The sequence below is a fragment of the Scatophagus argus genome, chromosome 12 (assembly GCF_020382885.2).
Source record: "Scatophagus argus isolate fScaArg1 chromosome 12, fScaArg1.pri, whole genome shotgun sequence".
NCBI lineage: Eukaryota > Metazoa > Chordata > Actinopteri > Scatophagidae > Scatophagus > Scatophagus argus.
Window position 1 is genome coordinate 9,252,071 of NC_058504.1, and position 15,665 is coordinate 9,267,735.

The 15,665-nt window shown below is 40.7% G+C and overlaps 1 protein-coding gene across 6 annotated transcripts in view; it reads left to right on the forward strand.

Annotated features, from left to right (window-relative positions):
• Nucleotides 1-15,665, forward strand: part of zic6 (zic family member 6) — a 69,727-nt gene that overhangs the window by 41,253 nt on the left and 12,809 nt on the right. The window contains exons 3-4 of one of the 6 annotated variants that reach the window (XR_006844915.1): nt 8,241-8,309; nt 10,217-10,626. The exons of 2 other annotated variants lie outside the window; for them this stretch is intronic. Coding sequence is in view for 2 of the 4 variants with exons in the window: in XM_046406730.1 (XP_046262686.1) it covers nt 528-1,485; nt 3,452-4,077 (1,584 nt within the window). In the remaining 2 variants the exon portion in view is untranslated. Of the gene's footprint in view, nt 1-358; nt 1,486-3,451; nt 4,976-8,240; nt 8,310-10,216; nt 10,627-15,665 lie in introns of those variants that run through there. 3 more of the 6 variants (XM_046406731.1, XM_046406730.1, XR_006844914.1) reach the window with 3 other exon arrangements.

Below are 15,665 nucleotides of genomic sequence, written 5' to 3' on the forward strand. Positions count from 1 at the left end.
CTACGCATTAACCTTTACATTTTTTCATAGGCCTATATAGAGATTTAGAGAAAGGGGTCTTATGAGAAGGCGCCAGAAGTTAAAGAGGCAGCAATATTTGCGAGTATCGCGGCACATTTCAAAGCGTTTTCTCTGCGATATTTGAAAACGGAGTCGTGCAGTGAACGCCTGCGTGTCCCTTTTAAAACAAACCCAGTGCCTGTCAATCACAGCGCATTCCAACCAATCCCAAAGCTCCCTTTTTAAAAGCAGGTTTGCCTGCTGTGCTTTTATATTGCACCATGGCCTGTTTCGAAGCATTTTTACTACCACGGTTATTGCCACAAATCAAGAGGGCAAAGTGAACGGCATGGGACTCACAACTTTAACGAAATTGAGTCTGGTTCCTACTTCTGCGAAGTTCACGGCCAAGAATTTCACATGCAGATGATATACAAACAAGGAAAATGGAAATTGAATTTCTAGGTGTATCCTGAGTGCCGAACTGGTGTGATTCTGCAAACTCATAGCCAAACTCACAACAAAACATGACAAGCCTTTCGAGGTTTAGTGGCTGCCCTCTCTCTTGCGTCAACCCCGGAGAGAGCAATACTGAACCCAGCGTGGTGCTGCCACCTTTGGCAGGAGAGCACATGGGACACCCCACTGGCAGTTCCTTAAAACTCTGCCCCTCGCACAATTTGCGAGACTACCCCGAGACGAGGTCCAGTGCATATGTTGACCATTCGGTTCCCAATTTTTCAGACTCTGGATATCCCAGCCACCGGTTAGAGCACAGCCCTAGGGGCATTATCATTGGAGCCAATCTTTCTGGAGCCGGCATGCCACCCGTCACTGATCAACTGGCATCAAGAGCTAACCAACATGGCGGGATTGGAAGGTATCGCGACTTTCCTGGCTGCAGGGACAACAGAAGCCATGCTTTTTTCACAAGTTATCAGGAGCAGGCCCACGCCTCCACCGACGCATCTCGAGATCTCGGCAGCCAGATGATGCTGGGTCTACCTGGCGACCTCCTCACCCGGACTCACCCTTACGGCCAAGCTATCAACCCCAAAGGAAACAGTCAGCAACTTGTCACACAATTCCTGGGTCTGTACAAACCCATCAACATGGCAATTCAGCGTGGAGGAGGCGACGCTTTCTTCAGGTGCTCCAAGCAAACAGTGAAGCATGAGCTGGTGTGCAAGTGGAGTGACGGCCAAGAGGGGGCTGGGAAGCTGCCTTGCTCCAGAGCCTTCGGGACCATGTATGAACTTGTCACCCATGTGACAGTGGAGCATGTCGGAGGACCAGAGCACTCTGAATATGTTTGTCACTGGGAGAATTGTGCGAGGGACAGGAAGCCTTTCAAAGCCAAATACAAGCTGGTGAACCACGTCAGAGTCCACACAGGGGAAAAGCCCTTTCCCTGCCCCTTTCACGGCTGTGAGAAAGTTTTTGCAAGATCAGAAAATCTTAAGATCCACAAGAGGACTCACACAGGTTAGTTAATAATCACACAAAAACACACAATTTAATAATACTAATACGAATATAGTGACATATTTTGATTGGTGCAATTTTAAATAAAGTACAGTCAGTATTTTCAACTTCATAAACTCTTTTGTTAGTATTGATCAGTTTTGCAGTTTGTCTGTGTAAATATATATATATATATATAAAATCTGATTCTGGAAGTTTGCTAATTCTGTTTAAATTATTCTTCTCGTTATTACCATTATTCTGATCATTGTTATTTTTATTATTGTTAAATAATTCTTAAATAATGCTGGTGTTTATTTAGGCCTACGTTTTTTGTTTTGTTTTGTTTGTTTTGTTTTGGTTGGGTTTTATTTATTTTTATTTTTTTTGGTTGTTGTTTTTAAAAGTGCTCTGCAAAGCTTCTCTGGCTGCTTCTCTCTGTCTCTGTTGTTGCCTGGTTTTGGAGAAGAGCAGCAATTAGGCCCACAGGCTCCACGCAGGAACCACAGCTGAATAGTAGTAAGCCAGTTACCAACGAGTATAGTCTGCAGGCCTAGTGGTTCGGGTGCCTCTCCCACTTCATTCAGTGAAATTATTAAATAAATGCCGGGACACCGGAGAGCTGTGACGTAGCCGTTACGCTGTCTGTGCCTTGCAGGGACTCGTCTCACTAACAGAGCTCATCACACAGTGAGGTAGCAGGAAATAAAAAAAAAAAAAGGTGAGCAGCGAATGACCTCACTCAGCAAAAAAAAAAAAAAAAAAAAAAAAAAAATACTAATGTAAACAAAATGAGTCACATTTCTAAAAAAAAAGATGATTTACTTATGGTCTTATCATCGTTTAATTCCCATCACTTGGACAGGCCCGTTACTTGTCACTGTGAAATTGTGTCATAAAGTGCATTTCATTTTTAAACGGTGACTTTCTTCAGGCTTTTCCTTCCGTGATTTTATTATCTTCTATAAAAGGAATTTACTGTGCAGTCGTATTTTATTCTTCACACAATGTTATATCGTAGAACATTATAACACGTGTTGTAGTTATACTGGCACGTAAGGATTTAAATTGAAAATATAATTAACCAATGAAGCGAATGACCCTCAGAAAAAAAAGAAAAATTAGCAGACGCCCTCTTTTACTTATGGTCTTAATTGTTTAACTAGTGAAAGGAGATAGAACAGAGACAGAAAAGACACACTTCATGACATTGTTATTACACAACTGCACATGCGTACTGTGCTGTTAATTAGACATATTTTATGTCAGGAAATTATAGGCTGCCAATATTAACTTTTATTTATTTATTTTTTTAAAATTCCTAAGCTCAGTCATCCATTCAGAGGCAGAGTGATAAACTTTTATTTACGAGTCCAGATTGTGCGCTGCATCAACGTGTGTGTGTGTGTGTGTGTGCAGGAGGGACAGTGGGCAGCTGTAGGCAATTTTGAGCTAGAAGATCAATTAGCATCTTGATAGACATAATTCATTCTGTGCATAATAACTCCATTAAAACAAATCTTTGCGTTTGCTGTCGCAGGTTCATGATAATCTAATGCATGTTTAACCACAGCCTTGTTGATTTAGTCCGCTCACTTGTTGCGATCAGGACCATTTGAAAGTTTTAGCAGCTAGTTTACACTCTGCACACTCCTACGTTTTTAAACATTGGTGATAAGCAGAATTCTGTGCCATTTTTTTTTTCCAACAACATTCATCATCAAGCCTGATGTGGCCTGAAAGAGCCTTCGTGTTTGCAGTGTCACTTGCTGACAGCTGAAGATCATATTGTCATTTCACAGAGTCGAGTGATGCCTGAATGTGCATTTTTGGTTTGTAGAGTCACTTTTACTATAACATGGGTATATGGAGTGCGCTCAGTTGACTGAGGCTACTCCAATATTAGCATAAACACCCAGGGGGGGTGCATGCACGGGCCTCTAAGCATTTTTATAACTCGCCGCCATTTCTCTCTTTGCACATTTAGGTGAAAAACCTTTTAAATGCGAGTTCGAGGGCTGCAACCGGAGGTTTGCGAACAGCAGCGACAGAAAGAAACATTCTCATGTGCACTCCAGTGATAAACCCTACATGTGCAAGGTCAGGGGCTGCGACAAGTGTTACACCCACCCAAGCTCCCTCCGAAAGCATATGAAGCTCCACTGCAACAAGGCCCACGACGCCAAAAGTGGAGACGCGCGCCCCGGTGACGGGGGTCACATGGCTGAGGCCAGGTCAACCCGAGTCCCGGATGGAGCCCAGATCACCCCTCCTCATCCTCCCACCTCCACTCAAGATGTCCCCCTGTCCCCAGAGAGTCGAGACGAGTCGACCCTGAGGTCACGTTTCCATCACACGTTTGACAGCAGTTTGGACTACTCCACACACAGGTCACAGCCCCTCTTGGACCCTTTGTTGCTACAGAGAGGCAGCTACAGGTCCCAGTCCTCCCAGCACCCCTGCGGCCAGACAGGTCACACATTTGCCCAGAGCTCAAGGACTTTCCCCTCCACTTCTCCCTTTCAGAAGAGTATTGTCAACGGATGGTACACATGCCACAGCGGCGTGGACTCTTTCCCACCAAAGCAATGTAACAACATCCCGTCTCTCTGAGTTCCTGCTGGGACACATGCGGGCAACTTCAAAAAAAAAAAAAAGAAAAAAATAATAATTATATATACATTGGGTCTATTTTTTCCCCGTTACAGCATACGACTTACAGCTGTTTCTGTATTTACTCTCTGTATTTTGGTGAATGTTGTATCAGATATTTTGTTGCACGCCCTGAGTCATCTTACTGAAATGTTGAAATTGCGGAATGTGCCGAGCTTTATTTGTTGTTGTGAGGCCTGTTTGGTTTGTAGCCCACAGTTACATATCCCCACTGTGGGTTAGAGGAACTTTAACAAAGTGTATATGCCTAATTGTTCGCTGTGTTACATAATAATTAAAGATACCTAGTGAGACAAAAAAAAAAACAAAACAAAACAAAAAAGGATTTCATGGAATCTGCGTGTTGAGTCATCTGATTTTATTGGACTGTGAAAAGAAGTCTTGCTGAATGTAGCCCCATGTGTTGGGGTCTTTGTTGAATGTAAACTAAGTGTAATGTATGTCGGGAAGATAGAAACATTTTTCATGTCATTATGTCGCAAGATGAAATAAATATCTGGAAGACTTTTAAGTTAAAATCTGAGACCTAACAAGCGTCATCGGCCTGGAGCATCGTTTGCCTGTAATTACAATACTGCGAGGCTCAGTATTTTTTTTTCTTCCCCTTCATTAAGTTCAACTTTTCTCCCCGTTTTCATTAAACATGCGTATCCTTGTTTGTATTATATGTACATTTCACATTTACGTGAAAAGTAAGACCAGTGTGAGCAAAACCCAGTGTTCGTGGTACTTTTAAAAACGTTTAATTAGCCTACAGTTCTACTGTACATAAGCCTACTGTATAATTAATTATGTATTCTATATTTTATTAAAGTGTCTATATTCTCTTTGATCAGGCGTGTGTGGTTAAACTCGATGCATTTTCATCGTGAACTCAAACTTTTTTTTTTTTTAATTTCATCTTTTTTCTTTGTACGCCATATTTGCAGGTTTACAATTTTGTGCAAATTGCAGTCAGACTGAACACGGAGGGTGTTTTTACACACGGATATTATTCTGTTTTGTTGGTTGGTTGTCAAGTACTGGACGAGGCCTTCAACACAAGGGTTTAAAAATATGGTTTGATTGACTCCTCTGTGAGTGAGCGGTGACATGTTAGAAACTAAAATATACTAAAAATGGCTAAAATGTGATGGCCAGACGGACCTCTCTCACCTTTCGCGTTTTCCACTGAGGATTTTAGCTTTCTTAACTGCGCCGTGTGTGTGTGTACGCGTGTGTGTCTTTGGGGATTTGGAGATACAGGTGTGTTTACCACAGGGTCGCGCACAGTCCGTCCTGTGCGTCATTTTTCTCACGCGCACGCTGAAAAGACTCAAGGTTATAGCAAGCTGCAAACAGAAAAATGACCCAAGTAGCCTCAAAATATTATGCAAGCACTAATAACTTTAACAGTCCACTAGCATTCCTGCCACGTTTTGAGCTCCTCACTTTGAGTCTGAATTAATATTTTTACTGGATTTCACTGTTCAAGAATCCCAACGTCATTCAGACGGGATTTGTGGCCTCCTCACTCATTTGGCTATTGATGAAAGTTTGAAAGAAGATTTTAAAGAAAGATTTCTTGGATGGCCGTGGTGCTTATAGTTCACTTTAAGTGAAATCATCGCTGAGGTTTATGCATGTTTGCTTGTTTGTTTTTTTGTACCATCTGGAATGTAAATTTCAAGAGATCTGATTGTTTTAGAGAAATAACCAGAGAGGACTTCTGCTGCTTTGATTCAGTTTCATTTCTAATGCTGGTACAGAGCTAAACTCACCTGTGGTGTGTTATTATCGTCACACAGTTCATTATTAGTTTACACTCCTCGTTTCCTGTGTCAGAAATTACTCCCCTCTCTAACAATATGACCTACTTAAATGGGAGAGTGATTGGTAGTGAGGAGGAAGTACAGTTAATTGGACATTGAATGGTGTGTGGCTAAAGATGACGTACACAGTGTCTGTCCTCGTCCTGCTCAGGAAGGTACTGCAATAGCTTGATTGTTGTGGAGGTCAGATGGGTCATAGTTGTGATGAATAAGATAATGAAAAAACCCATCTGCTCCACTGCCAGAAGCAAAGCTTTATACTTTGCTGTGCATATGGATTCAGCATTCAGCATGTCAGCATTTTATACCATTAAACAGTCAGCTAATGACTGCCATTACATATACCAATTTGCTTCCACACATATCAAATGGAAATCAGGTCAAAAAGTGCTTTAATTTTACATTTCTTTGAAATACATGTTTGCAGTGATCCGACAGCTAACTAGCTGTAACAAGGATGTTTTTTATTCCAGTAAAAGGATTTGATGAAGGGCCAGCTCTTTGGATGGTCACAAACAATATATGGGAGTGAATGTTCTAAGACTGTATTAGAAAATGTTTTCCTTCCAGTGTCAACCATATTAACATGATTTAGGTTCTTTAAAAGTTCAGAAGACTTTGCTTATGGTGCTGTTATTTGGATGTTATTTGTAAGACAAAATAAAAGCGGGATAAACCCACAAGCCGCTCATTATTTTTGTCGCAACATTCATCCTTCTGTATTCATTAAATGTAGAAGAAAACTGTTTTAATCCGCTGTGCAAACATGCAAAGTAAGCTCCTACATTTTAAGTGCTTACAGTGTAATTGTTTTTGTGATGGCGCAAAGCTGTGATGAACTTGTTTATGCCTTCTGTGTGCTTTTTAAAAGTCTATGTTGCACATGATACTCATGGGTATACATCTTTTGGGAGAGCCAGATTTTTCTGATGATGCATTTTGCAAATCCCTACTGAGTTTAGTTTTTAGCTTTCAGCGAGGCAAGTCTTTCTAACTACCACCGACAAGTTGCAGTATTTCCATTTCTATTTTGATAAGAAAACAACCAGTTTGAACTGCGTATCCTTTAGAGCTGACGAGGGTTGGATCCAAACCCGTTTGCTATTGGAAGAGAAGCAGGCTACATCCTGGACAAGCCCTGCCTTTTTGGCTTTTTGTCAGACTTGTTTTTTCTAATGAGTAGTGAATGTTTACCTGAAAAGCCACCGTTGTATCAGTGCTATTCGGGTTGATAATGTTAATAATGTTCATGGAGTTAAGTAGTCAACTGGGTTGGCTTCAATCAGTGTATTTTAACGATGCGATGACTTAAATTTCTGAGATAACTTGATCTTGTCTTGCAGTCTTATCAGTAGCTTGCATCAAATGCTTTTGGTGTTAGTGTGGTATCAATGTTTTTAAAGTAATATCCTGTACTTCTATCCTGAAGCTTACCTCCGAACCCCTGACTACTGTATGCATCATGTTGCCCTTTTCTCCTCTTTTTCTAAAAGTAGGAAATCTCTCCACAAAAACATAATAGAGGTGATCAAACATTATTTTGTGCTCAACGAAGCCTCCGTAAATGACCTTCCCTTTTCTGTCTGAGGACATATATCAAGCTAAAATGCAGAACCCTAAGCCGTGAATGTCTCCGACTGCAGCGTGCAAGCATTTTGCCGAATATTCTGACTAAGCTTTGGTAATATTCCATAATCATCGAACCCTGCCACACCCTTCCCCCCAGTAATCACAACTGATTAGACCTCCACTTCCCAGTTTGCCACTTGACTGCCGCCATTTTTACTCTTGCACTCTCTGCCTAGCAACAAGCAGGCGCCATTTTGGACAGTGTATACAGGGTATACATCAATTTAATGTAAATAATGCTATTTCACCTTGGGATGTGTTGAATTGCTATTTTTTCCCCCCTGGGATGCTGTTATGCCATGCTTGGGCTGAGCACCAGCTGTGTACCAGGGGGTGGGCTGCTTTGTCACACCAAATCTTTGGTTTTTTATGCATCATCATAACCACGTATGACATCTTGCGTAACTTGCACTGTGCGGCTCCCATACTTTTCCAAGTACGGTTCAAACACTCTGCTCGATCTATGTCAGTGTTGACTCTGACCAAGTGTGATTTTAATTGGCTCTCTGGCTTTTCCCCCCATCCTCCCTGGGTCAAGTCAGTGGTGCTGTTGATCCCCTACTTGCTTTCTTTTCATCCACCCCTCTGTACCCCCCCCCCCCCCCCCCCCCTTTTTCAGTAGGTCCTCTTGTTCCACCGTCTCATCTATCTTTATCCATGCAGCTCCTGGCTATCTTCACCCTCTATGGCTCCTTCATGATGGCCCCTAATCTCTGACAGTGTGGTTCCACGGTGAGTAGGTTCCCTCTGCCAGATTCTGCCAGAACATGCGTGGAACTTGACTCGTATATCTGCTTTTTTTCTGTACACTGCCCCCCCATGGAAAATTGCAACCCCACATAGTAAACTGGATGCAGCTACGCTGCTGCTTTAATTTTTTTCCTCACATTCTCCCTAGAGTTGGAGAACAATGGCTACTGAGGTTTGATATCAATGCATCAGTGATGCGGAGAATGTATAATGAGGGCAATTGTGACAATGAAGAAAGACTGGATGCAAAGTAAAAGATTTAGCGATATGTAATGCAACTGTGAATAAGATGAAACAGTGCAGTGAAATGAATATGCAGCTCATGTCACTTGTTTCTCGCTGAGAACATTAGTAAGGTAATCTGATTCATGTCAAAGCCTGTGTTAATTTGACAGCTTGACAATTAATAAGCCTTTAAAACACTCAATCAGAAGCGGGTCTCTTGTGTCAGACAATGCAGTCATTACAAACGCGCGTGTTTACAAACCATAAGATGGTGAATAAGAATGTAGAATCCCAGCACTGTGCTTTTATGATTTAACCGGACTGATCCTTTAGATTTCATTCTCATGTTTTCTGATTAGTGGTGCCAGCCCCTGTGTAGTCCAGCCCGTACCAGGGCGTATTAAACCAGGATTCTATTCACTCTCCTCAATGGTTGCTCCACTGTCATCTAAAGCCCAAACCCCTCAAACACTCAGCTCTCCGACTATTGTTGTGGAATTCACCAAAAACTGAGTATTGCTGAACAGCCAATAATTCAGCGGGATACAGAAAAGGGCCCGCCTATCCTCATATCTAATGCATATTTGTCTTTTGATGCATTGCAATTTACCCCTGTGGATTTGTCTTAAAAAGATGCCTTTTTTTTCTCTTTTTCATTTATTATCCATGCCTTACATAATAGATATTTTTGACAGTTTCTCGTGAGCTGGTTTCTGAGATTTCATTGAGACTTCAATGGTCTCCGGTGAGCTGGTAAGCACAGAAGGTAACTAAATGACTAACAATAATTATCTTATGCAAATAAAAATAAACAATAAACTAAAAGCAGTTTCTTTCGATATGGCCTGCAGTATTTGTTGAGATCTGTTGCAATGCAAAAAGAAAATAAATAATATTTTAAAAAGTCCATATCTTTCAAAATTCATACTTTCAAGGTTTTTTGGGAGTTAGAGTAGGGTTGTGTGGGGTGAGCAGACCTTTGAAGATCTTTCAAGTCCTGCAAGCTCCAGGCCTATGAGGTGCAATGCCATCCTTTTAAGGGAATGACCATAACTTTGGTCCCCTTGCTTCTAATCCCTCCTCCAGACCCTTGTCATCAGAGATCAACCAGGCTGAGCCTTAATGTCCTCCACTGGCTGGCAAGGGCAGCTGGTAGCTTTCATGTATGTGAAGAGCCAGATGAATCTGCTTAAATGTACATATTTGAGCAGGAATTTATCTCCTTTCTCTTCATCTCTGTATTTGTTCACAGTTCTGCTGTATATGATCTTTTAGAAATGATCAGCTACATTTTAGATTCTTGCCAAATGATTTACATTTTACATAATGCAGTTGAAGTGTTTTATTCAAAAATGTTCAAAAGGCTTTGATCATGAAACCTAAAGAGCACAATGCCTTAGATTTTATTAAAAAAAAAGGAAAAGAAAAAAAAAACTGTGCAAAGAGACCCTAAGTGCCTGCTGTCTTTCCTGTCTCTCAAAACTATCACATTTCATTAGCAGCAATTTGGTTCTGTTGTGAGATACAGCATTTGAATACTTTTTGTATGATTTCTCAAATCTGTGCTGTTTGAGGTTGAACTTAAAAAAGGGATCACATTGATCACGGTCCAGGGTGTTTCAAAGCAGAGAGTAATCGCGAGTGTTTAATTTTATCTGTTGCAGTATGCATTGCAAGGCGGCTGTGTAATCAAGCCTGTGAACTCGACATCTGAAGGAAGGATTCTGTTTCTGATCACATCCCTATTGAAGTCCATCCATTCGCTGAACATGGATTTGTTGAAGCACTCAAGCATAGTCTGCTTGGTATGTCGCCGTCAAATTAATGCATGTACTTGACATCGTGCCGTATACAGTTTTTTCAGCTTATATCTGGTGTTTGTAGCAGTAGTAGGGGCCCACGGGGGCCACGTTATTGAAAGCCATAAGTGGGGACGCATTGCGATCTCGCTGTTAACCTTCAGCGTTACAAGAACACCCCAGGGCCTAACTCTACAATGATGGATGTATAGTGTGGAGGGGGTTAGGGGAGCCCACACACAACCCTGGAATTCCCCTTGGGCCTTTTCAATTACAGTTAGACCAAGCTCCACTCTCTGATGATATGTTGCTTTAAGGCTGTGGCATTAATGGAGGGGACAAATGTGATTTTTGTGGTGTTGACCCTGAAGTGCATGACACAGACAGAAACAGTCTCGTGGTGTGGAGGCAACAGGAAGAAATGCAAGTGATTTATAATTGTTTTATTTATTTACAGTCATCAATAATAATAAAAATAAATAAATAAATCAAACACACCAAAGTGTCATTTAGGCCTCCCTGAAGACAAAAAACCTATTGATGGAAACAGTTTATCACTAGCTACAGGCTAAAGGGAGCACAAGGAGCATGAGAGAGCCCAGGTAACGGATTTAAGAGAAGCAAAGGCAAAGTGATGGACTGTCCCTTCATCTTTTTCATCATCAATAAGACATTCTTATGTTGGTGTAAAGGTTTGCACATCAAAAACATCTGCAGTGATTTTGTCCCAGGATCACTATGGCAGTATGTCTGTTGGCTGAGACCTGTGAAGTCTGTACTCCTTCGCTTTCTAGAAGTCACAACTGACTGCGTCTGTTCTGGTCTGCAGGGAACCATCGTGTGTTCAAGCTTTCTGGTTGAGTAAGAGGTTCAAAAATTGTCCCATGTTCCTTCAGGTCCATTGTTAAGGTGCCATGCAGTAAGAAGCACTTGTCCTCAACTCCACTCCTGTATCTGATACCTTGACTGTACCGTCACTGTTGTGAATGCCATTGTGTTCTTTCAGTTATGTAATCTACAGATTTATGCAATTCAGCTGTGCAACTGGGGTGTGTCCCAGAAATATTAATCTCTAACAAAAAAGAACATATTCCCTTGGAAATGCAGTACTCCACCAAGATATGGGAGATATCAGATCAATGCCCAAACAAAATCTGGTTTCTGAAAAGCAGTCTGTGCATGCAAGAGAAGAGAGACGGATTTACTATAGAAACAGTGACAGTCTTGTTTAAAATTGCACAATCTCTGAAACTTTGCAGCCACATTAAAAGCCCAGCTATAAATTAGTAATTAAAAATGGTGCATATACTGGATTTGACTGGTGTTATTACCACTTGATCATCATTATCTACGCTCTGTACATTAACTTAATTCAGAATGTGCCACATCTGAGGGGCCATGAATAATGCCAAGGAGCCTCAGAGGGGGGAAAAAAGCCACTCCCTCCCTGCAGCTTATTACCACACAGTTGTACTGTAAGTACCAAACTGTGCTTTTTTTCCCCCTGCATGCATTTTGAAATGTTGTGCAACGGCTTCCTTTTATCAACACATAAAGTAAAGATAGAGTAAATGGATCAGGAGCCAGCATGTGCTGTTGCTAATGCACACATGTGAACAAGATGCCAGAGGCAAAGTGAAGTCACTGACATAATTATCTAAAGACATTTTATTATTCATCTCCATAATAAAGCAGGCTTTGCTGTTGTTAGATGTTGTAAATCCATCACCCAGGATGCCTATAGATCACATCAGATCTGATCAGATCATACTGATATTAATTGATGCAGGGGTTTTTTTTTCATTTTTTTTAATCAATACAGTTTAATTTGTGGGCAGCCTGAGCAAGGATGGAGGCTAGTAAATGTCTTTTATTGTCCCCTGAGAAAACCAGATGTTGGGGGTGGAGTTATGGTGTTTGTGAGCACGTCTCCTCCCAAGTTAAAATGAAACCTAGGCCTCAGCCACGTGTAGGACTGAAGTCCCCATGTATTCCAGCTCACAGATCACAGAAGTTTTGAAAGACTGCTCTTTGATCATTCCCATTTCTAAAATAATTTCCTTTGAACATTTCAAGCCACTTGTGCTTTTATTTATAAAGCCTATTTAGACAATCAAGGGGTTGAAAATAATTAGGCTTGCGTGCACATGAGTGTGGACATGAATTCCCTTTCAATCAGTTAAAACCAGCTCTGTTAATTAAAGTTCTGAGCTGTTACTCTGCCCAAATAATTTTCTTATTAGCTACTGCATTCCTTAGATCTGTTGTCAGCAGAGCATATTTTCTCTTAGTTGCTCCAGTCTTGTGTTTTTCTTCTCTCACAGAAATCCCACTGACCCATATAGTTGATCTCATTTTTGAGGCGTATAATATAGATTCCGAGTTAACAGTGAAGTCTCTATTATTAGTCCCATTTGAGGTGCACAGCCTCCTTCTAGGTGCTGCCGTGTGTTTCTGAATTCCCTGAGTGAAGGCATTACCATCTCATTTGGGTAAGGGTGAGATTACCTCATGCAACTGAGCTGTTTCATCACAGAAAATGCAAGGGGAGCTGAGCTGTCGCTGCTGACTATTTATACAGGCGGCTGAAGGTAGAGACATTCCAGATACATTTCACAAACATCACACGTGACAACTTGTGATGCCACCTTACTGATGTTTCCCTTGAAAGGTCTCTCACTAACAACAACATCCTATTGATCCTCAGCACCATTTTAACAACCTCCTCACACCCTCTCACACATACACACCTGAGTGGGTATGGATTGAAAATGTTAGCAGTTAGCGGCTATGTTGCCAACACATCCGCTGTTGTCAATTAGGCCCAGTCGTTGTGGGATCGGCCCACAGAGAAGTCCTGCACAGGGAGAGAGCAATGAAAATCGGTAGTGTAAATAACGGATCGGTGCTGAATTAATATGCAATACTCACGTTTTGGTGCTGATTAAAAGGCTGTGGCACGTGATGAGCTATCAAAACAAGAAATAGACAACTTGGATTAAAATTCTGTTTTTAATTGGATAGATGAAAGGAGCAATTAGTTACAGTTGAGTTAAGTTCTGTTGTTTTTTCAAGTCAGCTTGTCCTCTTTTACTAGAAAAAGGGAAAATAATAATAATAATATATATATATATTTTTTTAACATACTGTCTTCAGTTTGACCATTTTTGGCTTAAAGGACTTTATTTACATTCAGTGTCCACTTACTAGGTGCACCTGTACAGTCCTTTACAAAGTTTATCATGTTGAGGTTTTGCTGACATTGTCAGATATTTGTAATATTGCGTGTTCATGACTGAGTTCATAGTTAAAGGTGGTGTTGCACAGAGAGGCGATAATTTTTTGTCCTCATGAGGAGGACTGAATATTAGATATTCCTCTGGATATAATATAGTCCCATACAACACCAGCACTTACATATAATTTATTTAAAACCTCTGTGGCAGTTTAAAAAACTAAACATCATAGGCATCATAAAAGCAGACTTTATGGCAGCACAGGTGTAGTGGATTGCATTTGAGTGTACAGCTCTAATTAATAAAGTGGCCACTGAGTGTATTTCCACTTGTTGTGATGATGATTGTCTGCGTGCTTGTGGTGTGAAGCGATGCTGTAAAGTCTAGAGGGATGAGCAATGCTGCACCCACCAAAAACAGGTTAAATTTTATTGATTTTAAAGACATATGCACATACCACTCAGTTGCCAGTTTATTAGGTGCATCCAGTCAAAACTAAAGTAGTCAGTGATAAAACTGCATTTATGAGCAGTATATAAACTTTTAGTCAATGGTTTATAACACAATGTATTGTAATTGTAAGCAGACATAAGAACATTTTAATGGTTAGTCATGACTAAAGATGGCTAAAGATTAAAACCTCTCCTGATCCTGATTTTATTTTAATGCAAATGTGTTTTACTATATTGTGGTCTTTATCTGTTTATACCTCAGCATCCACTTATAGGAGCCCATAGGAGGAGTGACATGGTAACATGGTATCAAACACATGGTAAATGCAACACTTGTGTATAGTGTGCTATAAATCATTTACGAGTTGTTTATATATTTCAGGAGGACTTGTGCAGTGTTGATGACGCGGTATGTAAACTGCCTACCACTTTTCGGCTGCGATCTTTCTGCCTGGCTTGTGGGCAGAAAAAAAAAACCTTCTTCCCACTTGTTGGCCTCCAATAGGTGTTGCATCCATACTGTTCATTCTGTACATTTTAGAAGATCTACGGTTTCAGATGGATCATGTGGTAGCTGCTGGAGTCCGAGGGGCAGGGCTGCTTTGCACTATTAAAGGATATGTTTCCTGTTGTGGAAAAGGGGGCAAGGTGACCAGTGGTGTCGTTCTGTTATTGCACCGACCTTACTCATCAATCAGAAATCAAAGCCTTGACAGTCGTCAACATTAAAGGGCTGCTACTGGTGCGTCCTGTGCCAAGAGGCTTCTTTCTGCTGAACATATTAATACAGCGCAGGTCACAAGGAGGCTCAGCACAGATCATGAAGGGAAGGAGCGATACTCCTGAGCCACACCAGGCATGATTCCAGTCAATATTCACACTGGAACTTACAATCATCAAAGACAGTGCAGTAGTGGACCACTGAAATGATTGAAGCAGTATGAGACTTTAAAAAAAAAAAAAAAAAAAGGAAAGAAACATCAACAAAAAATTTGCTGAAAACAAGACACAGAGAGAAAAAAGTAAGAAAACGTGGATTGAAATGAGAAATCCATTCCAGCAACAATTCTATAAATAGTTTTAATCCAAGTTTACTTATATATGCTTGACTTATTGTTGGTGGACCGTTTGCATGTTGCCTAAAGGTTTGCATTTGGGGATTCAGCTACAGGAATAAATTTTGCATTAAAGAAAGAGCTGAATATTCAACAAAAGTAATCATAATGTCACAGCTGCAAAAATAAATAAATAAATAAAAAACTAAGAAAGATTTTCAGCCCGATCCCACTCATCTACGTTTAGGTATGCTCAGTATGGTTTTCTCCGCACCCCCCTTTGGGATTTTCATCTCAGGCAGGATGTCTGTTTATCTGAACAACCAGCAGAACTTCAAGTGTTTCTCTGTTGCATTCAAAGTTTTGTCTTTAAATCATGTCAAGGAAGCCAGATTAACAATCAAGCTAACTGTAACTCTCTTTGATCTGCTGCTTTAACCAAATCACATTCATTTTAATGTAATTTGCACCAAACCTTACAGTTAATTATTGCAATGAGGTTTGGTTTTTTTTTTTGACATTTGTGATTTTAGTCTATTTTGAGTTACTAAACGTAAAGTGCGCAAATGTG